The 25,413-nt window shown below is 46.3% G+C and overlaps 1 protein-coding gene across 7 annotated transcripts in view; it reads right to left on the reverse strand.

Moving 5' to 3' along the window:
* disp1 (dispatched homolog 1 (Drosophila)) overlaps window positions 1–25,413 on the reverse strand; it is a 212,072-nt gene that overhangs the window by 45,724 nt on the left and 140,935 nt on the right. For all 7 annotated transcript variants that reach the window (XM_055636204.1, XM_055636200.1, XM_055636205.1 and 4 more), the window contains one exon: window positions 22,634–23,204. In XM_055636204.1, coding sequence (XP_055492179.1) covers window positions 22,634–23,166 — 533 coding nt within the window. In that variant the 5' untranslated portion in view covers window positions 23,167–23,204. The remainder of the gene's footprint in view (window positions 1–22,633; window positions 23,205–25,413) is intronic.

Consider the following 25,413-nt stretch of genomic DNA (forward strand, 5'->3'; position numbering starts at 1 on the left):
TGTGTGTGTGTGTGCGTGCATGTGTGTGTGTGTGTATGCATGCGCATGTGTCTTTATGCGTGTGTGTATGCGTGCGTGTGCGTGCGTGTGCGTGTGTGTGCGTGTTTTAGTTTCTCTCTCCTGCTTGCTTGCAGCGTCCCTGTGATCAGTATTTACCCGTTGGAGACACAGGACCAAACCTGACCCGTTGGCAGAAGTTGAGTGAGTGAAAACACCAGTTGCTGGCTGCTGGCCAACAAGACAAACTTCATCAATGGGAGCACATACTCAAGCCAATTCATTCCTGAATGGGAATTCAAGTGACAAACGAGAACATCCGATTGAGATCGGCAAATGTAAAGGCTGCCAGCTGCCCATATCTGTCAAATCCAGATAATTTCCTTCTGGCAGGAAATGAATAGCTTGTGTTACTGGGAAGGAGGAGATGTAGAAAGTCACATTCTCCCGCCCTGCCGGGGCTCAAGGCCGCACCTGCCAACGTTAAATGACTTTGCTTCAAAAGAGATGGGCTGAGATTCTGTACGAGGATGAGTGCTGGAACGTCGGAGCAGTACCGTGGCAGCATCTCACCAGACAGCGGAGAAACATTCCAAGAATGTGGCTCCCATCCCATTAACCTCCTGGTCAGTACCTGCAACACTCCAGGGCGCAGAGTAATTAGAATGCCAACCTCGGAGTGCTTAAGCACAGAATAATGGACACCTGGGAGCGATTCTTAAATACAATCTAATGGAGGGGATCAGTCACAGTTTGTGTGTGGAATATTGAATACTGCGAGCTGTTGCAAGGCTGGACTCATGGATAATTCCAATAAAAAGTGGGACAAAACTGGGACATAACATAACACTGGGCTAGAATTAGGACAGCGCTGATGGCCTCTGCAGAGCAGTGCAGTTCCCAGGATACGAAGAGCTACCGATTTGGAGATTTTTATGTTAAAAACCACAAGTGTGACGTTCAAGCATTCCCTGACAGATTATTACAAGGAGGTTACTTTAGACGTTAGAGATACAGCGTGAAAACAAGCCCTTCGGCCCACTGGGTCCGCACTAACCAGCGATCACCTGGTACACCAGCACTATCCTACACACTAGAGACAATTTACAATTTTTACCGTAGCCAGTTAACCTACAAACCTGCACGTCTTTGGCATGTGGGGGGAAACCGACCGGAGCACCCGGAGAAAACCCACTTGGTCACAGGGAGAACATACAAACTCCGTACAGACAGCACCCACAGTCAGGAACCCAGGTCTCTGGTGCTGAGGCAGCAACTCCACTGCTGCGTCATTGTGAGACCATTTCATAAATTCAATTCAAAAAATTTTCAATAAGCAAACAATTATAGTTCTGCCTTTTCCTTCTGTATCTATATTTTGCAAACGTTCTTACAACATAGAACTGTGCAGCACAGGAACAGGCTCTTCGGCCCACAATGTCCGTGCCGAACATGATCCATCTCCCTCCATTCCCCGGCATATCCATGTGCCTATCTAAAACCTTTTAGACGTCACTATCGAATCTACCTCCACCACTACCACTGCGGCACATTCCAAGTACCCACCACCCTCTGTGTAAAAACGTCCCGCGCATCCCGTTTAAACTTTCCCCCCTCTCATCTTAATGTTATTCTCTCTCGTCCTTGACATTTCCACCCATGTCTAACCAATCTATGCCTCGCATAATTTTATATACTTCTTTCAAGTCTCACTTCAGCCTCCAACACTCCAGAGAAAACATTCCAAGTTTGTCCAACCTCTATTTTAAGTAAAATCGCAACATTCTGGTCAACCTCTTTTGCACCCTCTCCAGAGCCACCACATCTTTCCTGTCATGGGGCGATCATATTCTGACTTCACAATCTTGTGTTTAGCCTGAGATAGACACAAAATGCTGGAGTAACTCAGCGGGACAGGCAGCATCTCTGGAGAGAAGGAATGGGTGACGTTGCGGTTCTTCAGACCTATTTAGCCTATGTCCATCCACAGAACCTTCTGTGCATCACCGTCTGGCTAACCTTACATGGCTGCACCTTTTCAGATCTGTCCTTTCCCCACTCTACCAGAGGACCAATCTACCCGGATGTTGGAATGGCCATTGCTGCCACAACATGCAACCACACATTCTGTGCTTTGATTGAATTCAATACCATTTCGGGCCTGGGAGCTGAACTCATACTGTTACTGCATAATAATCACAAGCATCAGCCACGGAGACTGAAGATGGCAACTGTCCTGCAGTGACAGCAGGATATCGAGGATATTCAGTGGCCAAAGAAATTGGCAACCTTTGCAAAATAAGTCACCAGAGGATACACACGAAAAGCTTGAGTAACTCAGTGGGACAGGCGGCATCTCTGGAGAGAAGGGATGGGTGACGTTTGGGGTCGAGATCCTTCTTCAGATTTCCACGTACCTAGACTCCATCCTATCCACCCTGGTCCAATCTCCCCCGACCTATGTCCAAGATACCTCACACACCCTTCCTCTCTTCCACTCTCCGAGCCCCCACTCCTTCATCTTTACTATCATGTAAAGAGGAAATGGAATACTGAAAATGTCCAAACTAATGTACACAACCCATGAACTCAGCAGTAAGCAGTAAGAGCAAGAATCATAGAGAACCCGTCTGAAGAAGGGTTTCGGCCCGAAACGTTGCCTATTTCCTTCGCTCCATAGATGCTGCTGCACCCGCTGAGTTTCTCCAGCTTTTTTGTGTAACCTTCGATTCTCCAGCATCTGCAGTTCCCTCTGAATCATAGAGAAGGGTTGTCTTGGGGAAAATTCAAGGTACTCGCCTGCAGTCTGTCTGTCTTTCTTCCTTCTTTGTCTTTTCGTTAATGTTAGATGAAATGGTCTATTTTTAGTTGTGTGTTTTATGGTGGTGGGGGTGAGGGAAACTTTTTAATCTCTTTAATTGATGATTGTATGCTTGTTTGTTGTGTTGGAGCGTTAATGGGCCTGCAAAGCTGCAGCAAGTAAAAAAAGGATTGAAGCAGGAGGGCAGCGGGGAGATCGGCTCAGGGCTGTAGGCAGGTGTGTGCTGAAGGACAGTCGGGAGACAGGTGGCAAGTTGCAAGGCCAGGAGGCTGGGAGAGAGATCTTAGCGTAAAGGTTAGCAGAAAGTGCCTCGGGGTGGATAACCACTGGCATCGAGAGCGAGCGGCAACATTCAGCTCCTTCAGGGCAGGAGGAAATTGGAAGGGTGGGTGGAACAAAAAGAAACTCTGCTTGTCAGCACAGGCGGCATTCAAAGCCCGAGAGCTTGTCTGCTTGTGGAAACATCTCCGGCTAGTTGCTGCTAACAAATCAATCAGGTCTCCTCCTCCCACACCACAGGGCTCACCAGCAGTGATCTGTTCAAATAAAATTTGTCACCGATGGCATCATGATGAAGAATGGTCAAATTTGAAACACTTTACCGCAGTTGGTAATTATCATCTGAACTGTTTATGCATTCTGAATAACACAAGATTTATTGACTGTCTGGCTTTGATAGGCTGGGTCCATCACCCCTGGGTCTGAGCAAGCAGTAATCTCTGCAGCACAACTACAATGATGGAAGTACTCTCTCCAATGAAGACAACGTGCTTTCATCAACTGTCAACCCGTGCAATTAATGTTGCCTTCACTTAACAAGTGTGAGCAGGTAGCTGCTCTCTCATAGCCCGAACCATCAAATTTTTAGGGCATTGGAACCAGTTCTGGGGGAGGTGGGACCAGTACAAACAGGACAGTCTGCACCTGGGCTGGAATGGAACCAATGTCCTTGGGGGAGTGTTTGCTAGTGCTGTCGGGGAGGATTTAAACTAATGTGGCAGGGGGATGGGTACAAGAGCAGAGAGGCAGGGGGGTGTAAAATAAGGGTAGAAGCAATAGGTAGCAAGGTGAAAAGTAAAAGTGGCAGGCAGACAAAACCAGGGCAAAAATCAAAAAGGGCCACTTTTCAACATAATTGTATAAGGGGTAAGAGTGTTGTAAAAACAAGCCTGAAGGCTTTGTGTCTCATTGCAAGGAGTATTCGTAATAAGGTGGATGAGTTGAACGTGCAGATAGCCATTAATGATTATGATATAGTTGGGATGACGGAGACATGGCTCCAGGGTGACCAAGGCTGGGAGCTGAACATCCAGGGATATTCAATATTTAGGAGGGATAGAGAGAAAGGAAAAGGAGGTGGGGTAGCGTTGCTGGTTAGAGAGGAGATTAACGCAATGGAAAGGAATTACATTAGTTTGGAGGATGTGGAATCGGTATGGGTAGAGCTGCGAAACACTAAGGGGCAGAAAACGCTGGTGGGTGTTGTGTACAGGCCACCTAACAGTAGTAGTGAAGTTGGAGATGGTATCAAACAGGAAATTAGAAATGCGTGCGACAAAGGCAAAGCAGTTATAATGGGTGACTTCAATCTACATATAGATTGGGTGAATCAAATTGGCAGGGGTGCTGAGGAAGAGGATTTCTTGGAATGTATGCGGGATAGTTATCTAAATCAACATGTAGAGGAACCAACGAGAGAGCAGGCTATTTTAGACTGGGTATTGAGTAATGAGGAAGGGTTAGTTAGCAGTCTTGTTGTACGTTCCCCCTTGGGCAAGAGTGACCATAATATGGTTGAGTTCCTCATTAGGATGGAGAGTGACAATGGTTTTGAACTTAAAGAAAGGTAACTTTGAGGGTATGAGACGTGAATTGGCCAAGATTGACTGGCAATTAATTCTAAAAGGGTTGACGGTGGACATGCAATGGAAGACATTTAAAGACTGCATGGATGAACTACAAAAATTGTTCATCCCAGTTTGGCAAAAGAATAAATCAGGGAAGGTAGTGCATCCGTGGATAACAAGGGAAATCAGGGATAGTACCAAAGCGAAGGATGATGCGTACAAATTAGCCAGAAAAAGCAGCATACCAGAGGACTGGGAGAAATTCAGAGACCAGCAGAGGAGGACAAAAGGCTTAATTAGGAAAGGAAAAATAGATTATTAAAGAAAACTGGCAGGGAACATAAAAACTGACTGCAAAAGTTTTTATAGATATGTGAAAAGAAAGAGATTAGTTAAAACAAATGTAGGTCCCTTGCAGTCAGAAACAGGTGAGTTGATCATGGGGGACAAGGATATGGCAGACCAATTGAATAACTACTTTGGTTCCGTCTTCACTAAGGAAGACATAAATAATCTGCCGGAAATAGCAGGGGACCGCGGGTCAAAGGAGTTGGAGGAATTGAGTGAAATCCAGGTTAGTCGGGAAGTGGTGTTGGGTAAATTGAATGGATTAAAGGCCGATAAATCCCCAGGGCCAGATAGGCTGCATTCCAGAGTACTTAAGGAAGTAGCTCCAGAAATAGTGGATGCATTAGTATTAATCTTTCAAAACTCTTTAGATTCTGGAGTAGTTCCTGAGGATTGGCGGGTAGCAAACGTAACCCAACTTTTTAAGAAGGGAGAGGGAGAGAGAAAACGGGGAATTACAGACCAGTTAGTCTAACATCGGTAGTGGGGAAACTGCTAGAGTCAGTTATTAAAGATGGGATAGCAGCACATTTGGAAAGTGGTGAAATCATTGGACAAAGTCAGCATGGATTTACGAAAGGTAAATCATGTCGGACGAATCTTATAGAATTTTTCGAGGATGTAACTAGTAGCGTGGATAGGGGAGAACTAGTGGATGTGGTGTATCTAGACTTCCAGAAGGCTTTCGACAAGGTCCCACATAAGAGATTAGTATACAAACTTAAAGCACAGCATTGGGGGTTCAGTATTGATGTGGATAGAGAACTGGCTGGCAAACAGGAAGCAAAGAGTATGAGTAAACGGGTCCTTTTCACAATGGCGGGCAGTGACCAGTGGGGTACCGCAAGGCTCAGTGCTGGGACCCCAGCTATTTACAATATATATTAATGATCTGGTTGAGGGAATTGAAGGCCAAGTTTGCGGATGACACGAAGCTGGGGGGCAGTGTTAGCTGTGAGGAGGATGCTAGGAGACTGCAAGGTGATTTGGATAGGCTGGGTGAGTGGGCAAATGTTTGGCAGATGCAGTATAATGTGGATAAATGTGAGGTTATCCATTTTGGTGGCAAAAACAGGAAAGCAGACTATTATCTGAATGGTGGCCGATTAGGAAAAGGGGAGATGCAGCGAGACCTGGGTGACATGGTACACCAGTCATTGAAAGTAGGCATGCAGGTGCAGCAGGCAGTGAAGAAAGCGAATGGTATGTTAGCTTTCATAGCAAAAGGATTTGAGTATAGGAGCAGGGAGGTTCTACTGCAGTTGTACAGGGTCTTGGTGAGACCACACCTGGAGTATTACGTACAGTTTTGGTCTCCAAATCTGAGGAAGGACATTATTGCCATAGAGGGAGTACAGAGAAGGTTCACCAGACTGATTCCTGGGATGTCAGGACTGTCTTATGAAGAAAGACTGGATAGACTTGGTTTATACGCTCTAGAATTTAGGAGATTTCGTAATTTCGTAATTTAGTAATGCATTTCGTTGTCTCTGTACTGTACACTGACAATGACAATTAAATTGAATCTGAATCTGATTGAGAGGGGATCTTATAGAAACTTACAAAATTCTTAAGGGGTTGGACAGGCTAGATGCAGGAAGATTGTTCCCGATGTTGTGGAAGTCCAGGACAAGGGGTCACAGCTTAAGGATAAGGGGGAAATCCTTTAAAACCGAGATGAGAAAAACTTTTTTTCACACAAGAAAGAGTGGTGAATCTCTGGAACTCTCTGCCACAGAGGGTAGTTGAGGCCAGTTCATTGGCTATATTTAAGAGGGAGTTAGATGTGGCCCTTGTGGCTAAGGGGATCAGAGGGCATGGGGAGAAGGCAGGTACGTGATACTGAGTTGGATGATCAGCCATGATCGTATTGAATGGCGGTGCAGGCTCGAAGGGTCGAATGGCCTACTCCTGCACCTAATTTCTATGTTTCTATCCCCAAAACCATCAGAAGCATTTCTCAGTATGTTCAATAATTTACCTGTACATCATGCCACTGCACCGTAACCAAGTGTGCTCTGGATTGATCCGAGACCATTTGTTTGGGGCAAGTTTTCCTTGTTCACACTGATCATGGCATGAACAGCACAGATGGTCATTTGATCTACTGTACTTGTGCCAACCGTGGAGGTATCTAATTATCCTAATTCTCCATGTGGTTCCCAGAAAACCAATAACATTTTTCCCTTCAAATAAACATCTAGTTCTTCCCTGAAAAAAATCACTTAACCTTTCGCCACCCTTTCATTGACCGCAGCTTGCTGGGGAAGAAATCTTCTTTGTTAAATATATTAAATTGGAGCTTTTAATTTACTGACCTACTTGTCACTGAGTCATATTTCATGGAAACACGTCCATGCCAACCAAGATGCCTTTTGCCCCTTTGCTTTGCATCCCTCAAAACCTTTCCTATCCATGGACCCATCCAAATGTCTTTCAATGTTGTTACATTACCTGCCTCAACTACCTCCTCTGGCAGCTCGTTTCATATCCACCCTGTGTGTGAGAAAGTTGTCTCTCACGTTGTACAGGGTCTTAGTGAGACCACACCTGGAGTATTGCGTACAGTTTTGGTCTCCTAATCTGAGGAAGGACATTCTTGCCATAGAGGGAGTGCAGAGAAGGTTCACCAGACTGATTCCTGGGATGTCAGGACTTTCTTACGAAGAAAGACTGGATAGACTCGGCTTGTACTCGCTAGAATTTTAGGAGATTGAGAGGGGATCTTATAGAAACTTACAAAATTCTTAAGGGATTGGACAGGCTAGATGCAGGAAGATTGTTCCCGGTTTTGGGGAAGTCCAGGATTTAAGCTTAAGGATAGAGGGGAAATCTTTTAGAACCGAGATGAGAGAAACATTTTTCACGCAGAGAGTGGTGAATCTCTGGAACTCTCTGCCACAGAAGGTAGTTGAGGCCAGTTCATTGGCTATATTTAAGAGGGAGTTAGATGTGGACCTTGTGGCTAAAGGGATCAGGGGGTATGGAGAGAAGGCAGGTACGGGATACTGAGTTGGATGATCAGCCATGAACATATTGAATGGCGGTGCAGGCTCAAAGGGCCGAATAGCCTACTCCTGAACCTATTTTCTATGTTTCTATGTTCCTATTCAATTTTCCCCTCTCACCTTAAACCTATGCCCTCTGGTTCTTTATTCCCATGCCCTGGGAAGAAGACTGTGTGCATTCACCCTCTCTATGCCTTTCATGACTTTATACACCTCTATAAGATCACCCCTCAGCCTCCTGCATGGCAAGGAATAAATTCCTAGCCTCCCCAACCTCTCCTTATAGCTCAGTCCTTTGGGCTATGGCAATATCCTCATAAATCTTCTCAGCACTCTTTCCAGCTTAATGCAGGGTGACTAAAACTGAACACCATATTCCTAGTGCGCCCGCAGGAATGTCTTGTACAACTGTAACATAACATCCCAACTTGGAAAACACCAGGTGGCGCCACCAGCAGTGGCTGCCTCGCCAACAGTCTGTCTGTCCTTTCTTCTTTTTTGTTATTTTTAGTATGTGGTAAAAAGTGTTCCTTGGTTTGTTTTATGTGGGGGGTGGGGTGAGGTTAGGGGAAACTATTTTTTCAATCACTTACCTCGACGGAGATGCGATTTCCTTCCCCATCGTATCGTCGTCCAAACTGTGGCCTAACCTTGTGGAGTTGGCGACCTTTCTTGGAGACGGACTGGCGCTCCAAGCCCCGGGAGTCTGCGGGACTTTAACATCGCGAAGCTTGCGATCCCTTTGCCGGGGATCGAAGCTCCAACCGCAGGGCCTGCGGACTTTAACATCGTGAAGCCCGCGGTCTCTGGTAGGAAGAGACCAACTCGGGAGCTCCATGCCACGCACAGAGAGAGTTTCAACCGCCCTGACGTGGGAGTTTCAATCACCCTGACGGGGACTTCGATCGTCGGCTGTGGGGGCTTTGATCGCCCCGACTGTGGCTTGTTTTACCGCCCCGACCACGGGAGAACAAAGAGTGAGGAATGTGGAATCCACGGTGGTGGATGTTTATGTTATCTTTTATGTGGTTGTGCGTCTTGTTGCTTTTCACTTAGTATGGCTGTATGATAACTCAAATTTCACTGTGCCTTAATTGGTTCATGTGACAATAAACTGACCTTGAAACCCTTGAAACCGTGAACTTCTATAGGCAATGCTCGGAATGATAAAGGCTAGTGTACCAAAGGCCGCCTTCATCACCGTCTACCTCTGATGCCGCTTTCAGGGATCTACTTATACTTCTGAGTCCCACTGTTCTACAACACTCTCCAGGGCCCTACCCTTCACCCATATGCCCTGCCCTGGATTAACTTCCCAAAATGCAATACCTCGCTCTTATTCACATTCAATTCCATTTGCCCACTTGCCTTGTTGATCAAGATGCTGTTGTAATTTTTGATATCCATCTTCACCATCTATGATTCCGATTTTAGTATCATCTCAAAGTTACTAATCATGCCTTGTACATTCTCATCCAAATCGCTGATACAGATGGCAAACGGCAATGGGGCATGGCAGCAGCAACGATCCGTGAGGCACATCTTTAATCACAAGTCTCCAGTCCGAAAAGTAATCTTTCGCCATCACTCTTCCCAGCTCAAAGCCAATTCTATATCCAGTTAACTAGCTCTCCCGTGCTATCTAACCTTCCAGGTCATCTACCCTGCCATGCCCCCCTCAGCATCTTACATGCTTCAATAAGATCACCCTTGTTCTTCACCAGTCCAAAGTATATATGTAACTGTTTGAGTTATTTATGAAAGGATGACCTCCTATTCCAGGAGATACAAGGAACTGCAGATGCTGCTTTGTAGTTTATTCCACTCATTCAATCTGTATCAAGAGTCTCACCACCCTCGTCGCACCATGTCCTCCCGCCTGCTTTTGTTTCATCAGCAAATCAGATCCCTTACATTCTGCCCCTCCTCCAAGGGGTTAGTGTAGGTTGGGAGCAATCATTGGTTCCCACTACTGTCTGTTCAGTATCTGTGAACCAACCCCCCATCCACATTAACATAATTTTTCCTCTTCCAGTCTCTCGCTTTGTTCATTAACCTCTCCTGTGGACCTTATAGAAAACATTTCAAAAATACAAATACACCACATCCATTGGTTTCCTTTACTCGACTCAATACATCTTCAAAGAATTGTTGTGGTTAATCACAGTCAGAGTCGTACAGCTTCGAAACAGGAGCTTCGACCCAAATTGTCCATGTCAACCAAGATGCCCCATCTACACTGGTCCCATCCGTCTGCATTTGGACCTTATCCCCATAAACCTTTTCTATTCATGTACCTGTCCAAATGTCTTTCAAATGTTGTTAATAGTACCTGCCTCAACTTCCTCCTCTGGCAGCTCGTTCCATATACCCATGATCACGACTGAAATATACTTCAGATGGATCATGTACTTCAATCACACAACCTGCCCTGGCAATTGTGTGAAAAACTTGCCCTCAGGCTCCTTTTTAAATCTTTCCCCTCTGATCTTAAACCGATGGCCTCTGGTCCTTGATTCCCCTACTCTGGGTCAAACAGGACTTCCCTTTCACATGCAAAATACAAAGTGCTGGAGTAACTCAGTGCATCCGGCAGCATCTGTGGCGACAGGCAACGTTTCAGGTCGGGACCCTTCTTCAGACCTGAAACGTCGCCAATCCATTTCCTCCACAGATGCTGCCTGACCCACTGATTTCCTATAGTGCTTTTTATTCTGGTCAGGATTGCAGCCCTGCAGTTCCTTGCATCTTCCCTGCCACAGAAGGTAGTTGAGGCCAGTTCATTGGCTATATTTAAGAGGGAGTTAGATGTGGCCCTTGTGGCTAAAGGGATCAGGGGTTATGGAGAGAAGGCAGGTACAGGATACCGAGTTGGATGATCAGCTATGATCATATTGAATGACGGTGCAGGCTCGAAGGGCCGAATGGCCTACTCCTGCACCTATTTTCTATGTTTCTATAAATCCATCCTTTTCTTGCTCAATCATGGTATTATTTTCTGAGTGCCTCCACATCACACCCTTTATTGCAGATTCCAAATTTTCCCAATGACTCATTTCAGGCTCCAGGTCAGTAGCTCCCTGTTTTCCCCTCCTCTCTCCTTTCATAAATACTGGAGACTCGTTTGCTACCTAATCAACCTGCGGGAGCCATCCCAAAGTGTGTAGAAAGTTGTGAGAAACTAACCAGAGTATCTACCATCACCACAGAGCCCTCATTCAAAACCAGTTGCAGATCATCAAGTCCCTAGGAAAGTCATTAACCTGTATATTGACAAATAAAGAACTCATTAGATATCTAATTCTATAATATCCTTATTTACATTGAACTCTTGTTTTCCATTACTTCTGGGAAGCTTTTTGTATTATCTTCAGAGAAAAAAAGTAATGTGTTTATTTAATTTCTCCATTATAAATTTTCTGGCCTCTGTTTTCTCTTGCTTTTTTCTCCAACTTACAGTCTATTTTATGTTTCTTGTCAGTTCACATGCCTATTCTGTTTTCTTTTCCTTTATTAATTTCCTGGTGATCATTTGCTGAATTTTTAAAATGCTGCTAATCCTCAGGCTTATTGCTCTTTCCTGGCAAACTTATAAAATATTTTCCCGAGATTTAACGCAGTCTTTAATTTCTCCCGAGATCCTTGGGATATTACAGCCTAGCGGGATCGTCCCAGCTGCCATACAGCAAGTAACTCAATCCCCGTGAAAGAGCTTCAATTAGCAGTGGTCTTTGTGTTCCCAGGTTCCCATGGGCAGGTGCTGGTCTCCAGCTGATATCTGGCCATAACATTAGGCTGAAATATACTGCAGATGGATCATGTACTTCAATCACACAACCTGCCCTGACAATTTAGTGCATTCTCAATTTGAGTCAAAGAGTTGGCCAAATTACATGCTGTGGACTTGAAATACATTGGAATTTTGTTGCATTTCCTCAAACTAATTTCAGACAGAAGTTTGACGTCTTCTTCACGTTACAATGGCTGACCAGTCTGTCGTCTTCTTCCAACATCTCCCCACCATCATCCTGTTTCAGGTGTGCCAGCTTACAGGAGAGGGAGAGAGGACAGCGAGTTGCCTGGCGCTCTCAACAACAGCCACTCGCTCAGCATCAACAAGGACTCAGAGGAACTAATCATTGACTTTAGAAAGGGGAGGCTGGGAGACCACAAGCCAGTTTTCAGCGGTGGGTCAATGGTGGAGAGAGTTAACACGGACGTTAATATCTTGTATAATCTGCATGTAGATTTAATCATGAAGAAGGCACGCCGGTGCATCTACTTTCTCACCTAATGCTCTAAACAAGCTTCCACAGATACACCATGGCACAGGAACACAAGCAGCAGCAGAGAGTGGTGCATTCACAGCCCATCACGGGCTCAGCCCTTGCCACCAACAGAATTATTTACCAGACGCTGCCTCAGGGATGTTGAATCTCGTTAATACAGAGCCACACAGCACGGAAACAGGTCTTCCCACCCAACTTGCTCACGGTGAACGAGATGCCCCATCTACACAGTTAAAAGCCACCATTTTTACAAGATTAAACCATTCCTGTTCTATGTACTGTTCTACGTTCTTTCCTCGACATCTCTCATCTTGATACTATCGCAAGAAAAGTTCACGTCTGCAGCTGAACGATGGGAAACAGCTCGCTGTTTGAGGTGCATCTGTAGTCTGAACAGAAATTGTACTGGCCAAGCAAATGGAAGACGTGCTCTGCTGAAGAGTCTTGGTTAATGGGGGCAGGGAGTAACAAGGCATGAGTTGAAGTCAGTACATATCTGGTAACTGGAAACTTCCCGCAAGCATAGAGAGCGAGAGCAAAGGTGAGTATAAACACAGAAAGATCACAATCTGCTCAGATCAACGTGATGTACAGCGAACATAATCTGCCAGCTACTGTTTAAAGAACTGTCAGGGGGAAATGAAAGCCCTGTCAAAATGCAGTTTTTGCCACAAACGTGATAGTCAAACGCCACCAGCTGAACACCATCTCAACAACAACTTTGGCTTGTTCAGCACATACAGTGGAGCAAAATGTCCCATTGTTTTTACAAGAGATTTGGCAAAAGGACTGTTAAGAGCGGTAGCGTTTTCCGTGCATCTAAAATGGAGAGCAGGCAGGCAATGCTGGAGAGATAGTTACAGAGTTTAGGACTACGCCCAGGTACGAAGAAGATTGCAAAGTGGTGGACACTGCCCAGTCCACCATCAATACTGACGTCCTTCCCATCGAAAGGATCTACAGGCCGCACTGCCTCAAAAAGCATCATCAGAGACTCTTAACTTGACAGCAAGTCGCTGCAAGCGTTCCTCGGGGAAACAGAGTTGAGGCAATTAAATCTGGGGACAATCAGGTCCAGAATTGATGAGGTGGATTCCTAAAGTCTGGTCTGTTTTTAACATCAAGAATAAAGGGCCTGTCCCACTTACGCGACCTTTACAGGCGACTGCCGGCACCCGTGATAGGTCGCCAAAATTTTCAACATGTTGAAAATTCAGCGGCAACCAGAAAGACGCTACGACTCTTTGGAGACCTTTCACGACCATACAGGCAACGTTGCGGGTGACCTCTCACGACCATACAGCCTGTATGAGGTCACGGGGAGAACGTGCAACTTCTGTACAGACAGCACCCAAAGTCAGGATCAAATCCGGGTTCCTGGCGCTGCACGGCAGCAACTGTCGCGCTGTGCCACGTCAAACATCGAAGGCATTCCCTGCGCGGGTCTGGCCACGGCCGCCACCACCTGGCTGTGAGCCGGCTGACAGCACTGTGTTACCCACCCATGCATCACTTGCAGCAGGAGCTCCAGCCATCTGCGCACCGCCCTCATCCCCATCACACTCCCTCAACACCACAGGCCACAGCTCCTGTCTCAGCCATTACCAGGTACAGTCAGAGTCACACAGCACGGGAACAGGCACTTCAGCCCAACTTGTCCATCCCGACCAAGGTGCCCCATCTACACTAGTCCCATTTGCCTGCATTTATTCCAGATCCCTCTAAAACTTTCCTATCCATGTTACCTGTCAAAATAGACAATAGACAATAGGTGCAGGAGTAGGCCATTCTGCTCTTCGAGCCAGCACCGCCATTCAATACGATCATGGCTGACCACAAAAAGTGTTTCCTCATCTCCATTCTAAATAGCTTACCCCTTATTCTTAAACTGTGGCCCCTGGTTCTGGACTCCCCCAACATCTGGAACATGTTTCCTGCCTCTAGCGTGTCCAAACCCTTAATAATCGTAGGTACACAAAAAAGCTGGAGAAACTCAGTGGATGCAGCAGCATCTATGGAGCGAAGGAAATAGGCAACGTTTCGGCCCGAAACATTGCCCATTTCCTTCGCTCCATAGATGTTGCTGCACCCGCTGAGTTTCTCCAGCTTTTTTGTGTACCTTCGATTTTCCAGCATCTGCAGTTCCTTCTTAAACCCTTAATAATCTTATATGTTTCAATAAGATCTCCTCTCATCCTAAATTCCAGAGTATATGTATTTTAAATGATGTTATAGTGCCTGCCTCAACTACCTACTCTGGCAGCTCGTTCCATATACCCACAACCAGACCACTGATTGCATATTCCATCTGGGGTCTTATGTTGCCAGCCTCATCCCTGACATCAGTGTGAGTGAGGGGAACATTCTCAGTGCAGATTTACCCAGTGACTTGACTGACAACGGGCACTGCATCATAAAAGCCATTGCCTGCAAAGCTGCTACTTTCATTCATCCCTTGGCAAGCATCTCTCTAAGAGCCTTCTCCAGTGGATATCCCAGTCCAAAACGATAGACACCAAAAGCTGCAATAACTCAGTGGGACAGGCAGCATTTCTGGAGAGAAGGAATGGGTGACGTTTCGGGTCGAGACCCTTCTTCAGACATCACCCATTCCTTCTCTCCAGAGATGCTGCCTGTCCCGCTGAGTTACTCCAGCTGTTTGTGTCTATCTTCGGTTTAAACCAGCATCTGCAGTTCCTTCCTACACAAATCCCAGCCACACAGGGGCAAGCAGCTGACATGTACCAAGCAACCGGGAGATGGGGCAAATAGATCAATTACCAGTACCACAACAAACTTGAGGTACATTTGCAATCTGGGGTTGGCATGCACGGTTCAAATGAGCTTGTACTTTCTTTGTTATAATTCCACGGGGTGGGAGATTGCAACTTTCATGTGGTCCGCCCTGTTTCGATGAATGCAATCAACCCGACGTGCACAATCAAATAAGATCAAATAGAACAAGTTGTCCAACAACTTTAGGCTGTGCACGCCATACGCAAGAAGAAGAAGTTATAATTCCCCCATTAAGTCTGCCTGTTGGAATAAACTTTGTGACATTGCCGGCCTCACATAATTATTTAGATGCAGCCGCAATGCATATTCCATGGTACAATGGATACCCAGTGAGTGAAACACATGTTGAGGTTCAACGATAGCACTTTGATCAATCAGGGTTATAAAACCGTTCCAAGTCTAAGAAATCTAAATGTCCATTTAAGGTTGAACTATTCAAGAAGTCCCCTGGACTATGTGTTTCCCATTAGCAGGAATCATTAAACCCCATTACGACAAGAATATAAACAGAGATTTGGGTATTCAAATGCATATTTTTCAGGATTACTCATCCGATCCTTGCGCATTTTTCCACTCTGGCAGAGGGGGAGGCCAGCTGTCTCGTGGAAACGGACTGATCCCAGGCTTAGCTTCCCTCAGCACCAGTACTCCCACTGCTCCAACAAAGACCAGGCCTGCACTTCAACACGTAACCGTTCTGGCATGTACGACAGACCAAGCATACGGAAGCCCCCGACTGCAAACTCCATCAAGAAGAAGAAGTTATAATTCCCCCATTAAGTCTGCCTGTTCGAATAAACTTTGTGACATTGCCGGCCTCACATAATTATTTAGATGCAGCCGCAATGCATATTCCATGGTACAATGGATACCCAGCGAGTGAAACACATGTTGAGGTTCAACGATAGCACTTTGATCAATCAGGGTTATAAAACCGTTCCAAGTCTAAGAAATCTAAATGTCCATTTAAGGTTGAACTATTCAAGAAGTCCCCTGGACTATGTGTTTCCCATTAGCAGGAATCATTAAACCCCATTACGACAAGAATATAAACAGAGATTTGGGTATTCAAATGCATATTTTTCAGGATTACTCATCCGATCCTTGCGCATTTTTCCACTCTGGCAGAGGGGGAGGCCAGCTGTCTCGTGGAAACGCACTGATCCCAGGCTTAGCTTCCCTCAGCACCAGTACTCCCACTGCTCCAACAAAGACCAGGCCTGCACTTCAACACGTAACCGTTCTGGCATGTACGACAGACCAAGCATACGGAAGCCCCCGACTGCAAACTCCATGGGTAATGGAGTCGCACAGTGGGGAAACAGGCCCTTCGGCCCAACTTGCCCACGCCGACCAAGATGCCCCACCTGCACGAGTCCTACCTGTCCACATTTGGTCCGTATCCTTTCAAAACCTCTCCTGTCCATGTACCTGTCCAAAATGTCACTTAAAATTGTTATAGTATCTGCCTCAACTACCTCTACCCACCTCTGTCATAAAGTTGCCCCTCAGGTTCCTGTGGCTCTTGTGCCTCACCAAAGATGCCAGAGCCCCAGGTAGGGGCAGAATTGTGCGGGGCCCCAGGTCTGTCCCAAAGCACATCTTATGCAATCAAATGCTTCTGACGTGTGGCCATGTCTGTAAAGTAGGAAACTATGCTCCGATCAGCCATGATTGAATGGTGGAGTAGACTTGATGGGCCGAATGGCCTAATTCTACTCCTATCACTTATGATCTTATGAAACAGACCAGCCAATTTGCAGACGGCCAACTTAAACATACGGCAGTAAACGAGATATTATTCCCCACAGCAGAGTTGATGAAAGTAGACGGCACAGGTATAGGGGGATCCGAGAAGAATGTTTCCACCCAGAGGCTGTTGGGTTCTGGAATGAACAGCCGAGGGGGTGGTGGTGGTGTTTGAAACAGTGAAGCAGCATCTAAATGAGCACGTGAAACGTCAAGGCATGAAGGAGAATGCAGAAAAGTACAAGAACAGGCCCTGTTGCCCCAGTCACAAACCCAACTTAAATAAATCCCACCATGATCCAAATCCCTCTATCCCCAACCTGTTCATCTGTTTAAATGCCTCTTGAGCATTGCTAACATACGTGCTTCCGCCATCTTCCCATGCAACGTGTTCCAGGCACCCACCACCACCTTCTATGCTTAAAATCACTTGCCTTGCATATCTCCTTTCAACATTCCCCTCTCGCATTAGAGCCATGCCCTTTCCACACTGGAGAAAAAGATTCTGACTCTCTATCCTATCTATGCTTCTTATAATTTGATGTTTCTATCATGTCTTCTTCCCCCAGCCTCTGACACTCCAGAGCAAACAATCCAAGTTTGTCCAACCTCCCTCTGTAGCTAATACCCTCAAATCCAGGCAGAATTCTGGTACCCTTTTCGGCACCCTCTACATCCTTCCTGTAATGTTGCAAATAGGGTGGGCACACAATATTTCATATATGCGGCCCGCCCAACATCTAACAAAGCTGCAACATGATTTACCCACTTTTGTGCACTGTTTTACTGCTCCAATGTAAAATCCCCTCAAAGTATGTTAACTTTGAAGTTCTCTGCCTCTCTCTGATAGCAATTTGTATTCCCTCTCACTGCTCCCTCCCTTCCTGCTGCTCTCCCACTCCTGGCCATGTTCTCATCAAGACTCGCTCCCCACTACTCCAATCAGTCTGAATAAGGATCCCGACCCGAAACGTCACCTGGTTCAACTATTATAACAACGTGACCGATAAAGGTCTTCTTTACCAACCTGTTTACTTCTGTTGCTCCGTTCAGGTAGCTATGGACTTGGAGCCCAAGATCCAATTGTACATGACAGTTCCCAAGAATCCTGCCATTTACTGTATACGTTCCTCTTGCATCCGACCCACCAATAGATTTGCCCAAACTCCATTTGCCACTTCTCTGATCATATCTCCAATTGATGTATCTCCTGCAGTATCCTTTGACAACTTTCCTCACAGTCCACCGCTCTGCCAATTGTTGTAGGTGGCGCAGAACCAAATGTTGGTTAATGAGATTACCATAGATAGGTATTCTGCGGTTGTCATGGATACGGTAGGCCGCAAGGCCAGGTCCTGTGCTGTCGAACTTGATGACTCTACTGTGCTGCTTTTGGGAAAATAACCTTTAGCAATGAAGATAATGGAAGGATAAATATTGGATAGGAAACCAGGGACAGCTTCTTCCCCAGGCACTTGTTCCCTTCTCATGTATCTTATAAACGGTGAATGGCTCAATGATAATCATGTTTTGTCTTTCTGCTGACTGGTTAAGGCCCTGTCCCATGATGCGAGTTTACCCAAGAGCTCGCCCGAGTTTAAAAAAAAAATCAAACTTGTGGTAAGTACGTAGAATGTACGTAGCGGGTGCGTCGGAGCTCGTGGATGTCTCGTAGCGGCTCGTAATGCTAACGGCAAGTACTCGGGAAACGTGGAAACTCGTGAAGTTTTTTCAACAGTGTGAAAAATTTCCAAGAGTAAAAAAATACTCGTGATGAGGTACCACGAGTTTGATTTGATTTTAAACTCGGGAGAGCTCTTGGGTGAACTCGCATCACGGGACAGGCTCTTTAGCACGCAACAAAAGCTTTTCACTGTTCCTCGGTACACGCGACAATAAACTAAACTTATACAGCCAGTGGGGATGTAAGAAGTGGCTTGGGTTAATGACAACACGTAGAAAAAGAAGTATTTGTCCCAGTCTTTTCAGAGAGTGCTCAACCCACGCAATGTACCTAACAGTGAACTCCAGACCATGTTCCTGGGAGACAACGATACTTTTTTAACTGAACATCCTCCAGATTTGGACACACTAATCTCTCCAGTACCCAAATATAATTCCTCATTCTGTGTTCCTTTTTGGAAAAATAATGGGGCATTTCTGACATTTATGAGTAGAACAAGAGTTATCAGCAGAGGACATTTGAGATGGAATTTCTTTTCCAAAGACTATGAGCTCCCAAGTTCACTGGCTGCTGGTGACACACTCCGCTCCATCACAGCCGGCTTTGTGCTCCAGGAAGGTTGCAACACTTTCTGATCCCCCCAGCAGGTCCATGTAAAATACCACACCCTGCTGTGAACAGCTCTGCTCTCTCATGGCGACGTTGAACGGGCGCTGTGAGAAACTTCGCAGGCACACAGTGAGCAATTACACCAGGACTATGAGGCAGACACAAGGAACCGGCGGACGTGTCACGATCTGGTGCAAGGAAAATGTTACAGTTGAAGAATAACTTTAATTTTAAATAGTTTTTGATCACAAAATCATCATTCCCATTGGATTACAATTTACACGAGTCAACTAGCTTCCAGCAGATGGTTTTACCAAGGCATTAAGTCCCCAGATTAGGTTGTGACAGGATGGGCAGCAATTGAGTACTTGCCTAGACATTGGAGGGGCAAACTCACGTGGGGTGGAAAAGTGATCTCCAGATATCTGGCACAGTGGCATTGAGAGTGGAAAGGGAGCAGGCTTTTTATCCACTCAATTTTGGACTATTCATGATAGACATTAAAATAGTTTAGAGATACAAGGAAACGGGCTCTCCGGCCCACTGAGTCCGCACTGACCAACGATCAACCCTGCACTACCTCCATGTTATCCCACCTTCTCACCCACTCCCTACACACTAGTGACAATTTACAGAAGCCAGTTAACCTACAAACCCGCACGTCTTTGGAATAGAAACATAGAAATTAGGTGCATGAGTAGGCCATTCGGCCCTTCGAGCCTGCACCGCCATTCAATATGATCATGGCTGATCATCCCACTCAGTATCCCGTACCTGCCTTCTCTCCATACCCTCTGATCCCCTTAGCCACAAGGGCCACATCTAACTCCCTCTAAAATATAGCCAATGAACTGGCCTCGACTACCCTCTGCGGCAGAGAGTTCCAGAGATTCACCACTCTCTGTGTGAAAAAAGTTCTTCTCATCTCGGTTTTAAAGGATTTCCCCCTTATCCTTAAGCTGTGACCCCTTGTCCTGGACTTCCCCAACATTGGGAGCAATCTTCCTGCATCTAGCCTGTCCAACCCCTTAAGAATTTTGTAAGTTTCTATAAGATCCCCTCTCAATCTCCTAAATTCTAGAGAGTATAAACCAAGTCTATCCAGTCTTTCTTCATAAGACAGTCCTGACGTTCCAGGAATCAGTCTGGTGAACCTTCTCTGCACTCCCTCTATGGCAATAATGTCCTTCCTCAGATTTGGAGACCAAAACTGTATGCAATACTCCAGGTGTGGTCTCACCAAGACCCTGTACAACTGCAGTAGAGCCTCCCTGCTCCTATACTCAAATCCTTTTGGGAGAGGAAACCGGAACACCCAAAGAAAATCCATGTGATCACAGGCAGAATGTGCAAACTCCACACAGATAGTACCCAAGGTCAGGATCAAACCTGGGTCTCTGGCGCTGTGAGGCAGCAACTCTACCACTGTGCTGTCCTTATACTGAACGCTATTAAAATGGAAACACAACGAATTGTAGACACTGGAATCTTGGAGCAAAATACAAAGTGCCGGATGAACTCAGTGGGCCGGGCAGCATCCATGGAGGGAGTGGACAGGCGATGTTGAGGGTTGGGAGCCTTCTTCATACCAATGACTCGTACCACTTTGTTCTCTGCTCTGTTAAAACGCAATTGTGCCAATATATATTGTGTCATGACCACCAGGGGCGCCGGGGAGATGGCCATCCCTGCCGCCGGTCTGTTCGTCTTTTCAACTTTTTGTTATTTCTTGTGTCTGTTTAAAGTTTGTTTTTATGTTCTTCAGTTTGTTTTATGTGGGGGGAGGTTAGGGGGGGATCGGGGAAAACTTTTTTTTAAGTCCTTACCTTCCCGGAGATGTGATCATTTTTCAGATCACATTCTCCGGGCTCTGCGGCCTACCATCGATGGAGCTGGGAGCCGCCTCGGACTGTCGTGAGCCCCACCGCGGGGCGCAGACTTAACATCGGAGCTGATCCCTTGCCTGGGATCGCTCCCACCGCGACCACTGTGGACTTACCATCAAGGGCTCACAGTCCTGGGAGAGGCTAGTCGGGAGCTCCAACGCCGTAGAAGATTCGGCCAGCCCCGACACGAGGTTTCGATCGCCCGGCGCGGGGGAGCTGATATCCCCCCGATGCAAGAGCTGAACGTCTCAATGCGGAGGGCCTGAACGCTGCCGGCTATGGGAGTTAAGACTGACCCGACTAACGGAGGGCTCGAGGCCCCCGACCGAGGAAGAACAAAGGAAGAGACTTGAACTTTATTTCGCCTTCCATCACAGTGAGGATTGTGTAGGAGTCACTGTGCTGGATGTTCATGTTAAATGTGTTTTTGAGTGATCTGTTGCTTTTAATTGTATGACTGACCTGGCCAGTGAAATTCCTCGTATGTTGCAAAACATACTTGGCGAATAAAATCTGATTCTGATTCTGATATACAACTAGTTCTAATTGGTCAACAATTTCTAGTGCAAGATTTTTAGCTTACAGTTACGAACGAGTGCCACTCCCAGCAATACAGTTGGTCACTGATTCTTCACCCTAATGTTATACACTACAAATATGCTCCGTCTAGTCATAAAGTCAAAGGAAAAACCATTCAACTGATCAAGCCCATGTTGGCTCTTCAGAGAGTGGTCAACATTACTTTCTCTCAAGTACCCATTTGATTTTCTTTCGAAAATCAGTACTGCATTATCATACTTCCACACCATAATCACTGCCTGCACAAAAATAAATTACTTACAAAGCCCTTGTATCATTTGTTCACCACAATATGATCCTGTGTCCTCACACTATCTGCTAAAGCACCCATGATTGCTTTAAACAAGGTTGCAAGAAGCAAGGTTTCTTGATTTATCCTGTCTAACCCTGCCATGGCCTTATACACTTTTATCAAACCTCCTTTCCACTTCTTTGCTTTGAACAGAACGAGCCTCACCCCTGGAACTATGCGAGCAAATCTCTTGCGGACATCCTTTTCAGCAAAAGACAAAGCGCTGGCGGATCTCTGCGGGTCAGGCAGCATCTGTGGAGGGAATGAGCAGATCGCATTTCGGGTCAGGACCTGAATATTGATTGTCCATCCCCTCCACAGATGCTGCCTGACCTGCAGAGTTCCTCCGGCGCTTTGTCTTTTGCTCAAGATCCTATCATCTTGTCTCGTGTCTCCAGGGCTCTCACTTCTGTCCTGGACTGCGGTGATCAGAGGGTTGTTGATGAATGTAGACTAAGTTTGAGACGACAACGTTATAAAGAGCAAATATTGTGGATATTACATAAAGGAGACAAAAATTAAAGTATGTCAGTTTACAACGGGTAAAATGCACCAAATATCCAGATACTTAATTTCCTCAACATGATATCAAACCTGAGGTTCACAGGTCACTTTCATTCAGTGAAGTGTTTTTTTTACCACCCCCCTTCTTGGCCACTGGGTTTGGAATTGAACAGTTAAAGCATTCCCCCGTCGCATGCATGAGCGCTTGCCCTGATGTGCCGTACCTGATGGTGGGGATGTGTTGCTGCTGCAGCGGCTGGTGCTGGAAGTGGTTGGGCCAGCGATGATGAAGACAAAGCGGAGAGTGATCGATGAGAGGTGAGGTGGGCTGGTGGCAGCAGCCCGCCGCATGGCTATGGGCATTGCTTTGGCACACAGATGTCGGGTAGTCGGAGCGAGGCTGCAGGCAGGAGTGAGTCAATGGAGAGGTGACCGTGGTACTCCCCAAGGAATGGCAGTCTGCTTGGTTACCGTGACAACACAGCGGATGATGGTATGGACAATGGTGGCAGCATTGCGGCGCAGGTCTTTGGTTATTTATCGTGCTGTCTGGGAAGAGGGCGGTCGGCTTGGCCATGCCAAACGGCAGCAGGCCGCTGCCCTGACTCACTTTTGTCCTTGAGGTCTCCTTGGTTGGCAGGTGTTGGGGGAGCTGGTCTCCATCACAGGCTGCAGGGATGCTGTTACCGTTAGCATTTGATGGGACACTGCCATTGCTCTGAACCATGAAGTCACCATTCCCATTGCTCATAGCCATGCTCGTGTTCCACAGGCACCTCCGCAAGCGTCACGCTTCTAGAAACAGAGCACAAAGACATTTTACAATCCTTCCCATTAAAGGACGTTAACACCTTTCTCAGATGACCCCCAACCTGTTGGAGACCCCAGGGAACCATCATTTGGGCCGACCCCATGCATAAATGGACTGCTGCAGAGATCGTCAGAGGAATGACATGCTGCAGAGATAGCAGAATGGCTATTTAAGGTGACATCTCAAAATACCCAGCGGAACAAAACCCCGAAGTACCTGCCTTCTCGATCCACAGAGTAGAACTAAGCAAATTCGTTCACCATATATTACTCATCTCAAAACATGAGCAGCAAGGAAGGCGGTCATTCATCCATGGGGCCCATTTGAACTTTGTACGGCAACAATTCAACTTGGTCCCAGAACCTCACCAAGTCCCCGTGGCCCTGCAAATCTTTTCCTTTCAGATACTACCCAGCTCCCGTAATAACCTGGGGAATCTCTTCTGCACCCTTTCCAATTTAGTGACATCCATCCTGTAACCAGAATGACCAGAGCATCAACCTAAAACTTTCATTAAAATATTCCACCCTGTCACAAATACTGCCCGTTTCCATTCTGTGCTGCTCCCTGATCTTGAGTTATTATGTATCATCAGATTTGTCTGTTTTATTTCAGATTTTCAACAGCCGTGATATGTTGTATTTGTGTTATATCCTAGATGGTGTTGGTTCTACAACCAAATTAGGGTTGAAGTGATCAGCAAAAGCCCCACACAATTTGGAGCGCAGAAGTTTAAGGGGGGACTTGATAGAGGTCTTTAAAATGATGAGAGGGATAGACAGAGTTGACGTGGATAAGCTTTTCCCACTGAGAGTAGGGAAGATTCAAACAAGAGGACATGACTTGAGAATTAAGGGACAGAAGTTTAGGGGTAACATGAGGGGGAACTTCTTTACTCAGATAGTGGTAGCTGTGTGGAATGAGTTTCCAGTGGAAGTGGTGGAGGCAGGTTCGATTTTATCATTTAAAAATAAATTGGATAGGTATATGGACGGGAAAGGAATGGGGGGTTATGGTCTGAGTGCAGGTAGATGGGACTAGGGGAGAATAAGTGTTCGGCACGGACTAGAAGGGCCGAGTTGGCCTGTTTCCGTGCTGTAATTGTTATATGGTTATATGGTTATACAATACATGGTGCGGGAGGTAGAAGGTCACAATCAATACTGGTTTTACTGAAACGACTGAAGCGTAAAGGTCTCAGCTTTTACTCTATGTGCCCGACTATGCTCCGTACACAATCACAACTGTGCGGCCAAATCCAGCTGTAATTCCATCGGCAAGTTTGCACTTGACACCACTGTGGTGGGCCAGGTCATGAACTACGATGAGACGGAATAAAGGAAGGAGATGATAACGTGGGGTCAGGACAACAACCTCTCCCTCAATGTCAACAAGATGAAGCAGCTAGTTATCAACTTCAGGAAGCACTTGTGGTGGAGCACATGTCGCGATCAGCATCAACGGTGTCAAAGTTGAAATGGTTGTGAGCTTCAATATTGGCGCTAATACTACCAGCGATCTGTCGCGTTGGAACCACATTGAAGTCACACCAACCCCTCTACTTCCTCAGGAGACTAAGAAAATCTGGCATGTCTCCAATGACTCTATCTACACTTCATGTTGTCTTGGAAAAGCAGCCAACTCGTACAAAAGATTTGTCCCACCTCGGTCATTCCTCGCTCCAGTCCGCAAGACATTACAGAAGCTTGAAAGCGCGCACCACCAGACTCAGGAACAACTTCCTCCCATCTGTGATCAGATTTCTGAACGGCCCTTCCATAAGCTAGGGTGCTTTCCAATTCACCTCTACCCCATTGCGGACATTGGACTTTGTCTCTGTAGTATTGTGGTACAATGCTGAGAACGATATTTCTCACTCTGTATCTTCCCCTTTGCTCTATTATTTGTGATTGACTTGATTGTATTACAGGTGCACAACCTTTTGTCCGGTGTTCCGGAAATCGAAAAACTCCGAAAACTGACCATTTTTTCCAGGATGTCGTCTGCACACCAAAGCTCGCGTTTGGCGCCAAACTTGACCCGAAACGACCCACGGTCAACCCAGGTCTGTACTACTGTAGCGGCTGCCTCCTCCCCGGAGACCGGGGAGACACTTAAACATCTGTAAATCATTGCTTAAATGTTAGTCAGTTAGTTTGGAGGACTTTTATGTGAAGGGGGGGGGGGGGGGGG

Source organism: Leucoraja erinacea, chromosome 5 (genome assembly GCF_028641065.1).
Source record: "Leucoraja erinacea ecotype New England chromosome 5, Leri_hhj_1, whole genome shotgun sequence".
In the NCBI taxonomy this organism is placed as follows: domain Eukaryota; kingdom Metazoa; phylum Chordata; class Chondrichthyes; order Rajiformes; family Rajidae; genus Leucoraja; species Leucoraja erinaceus.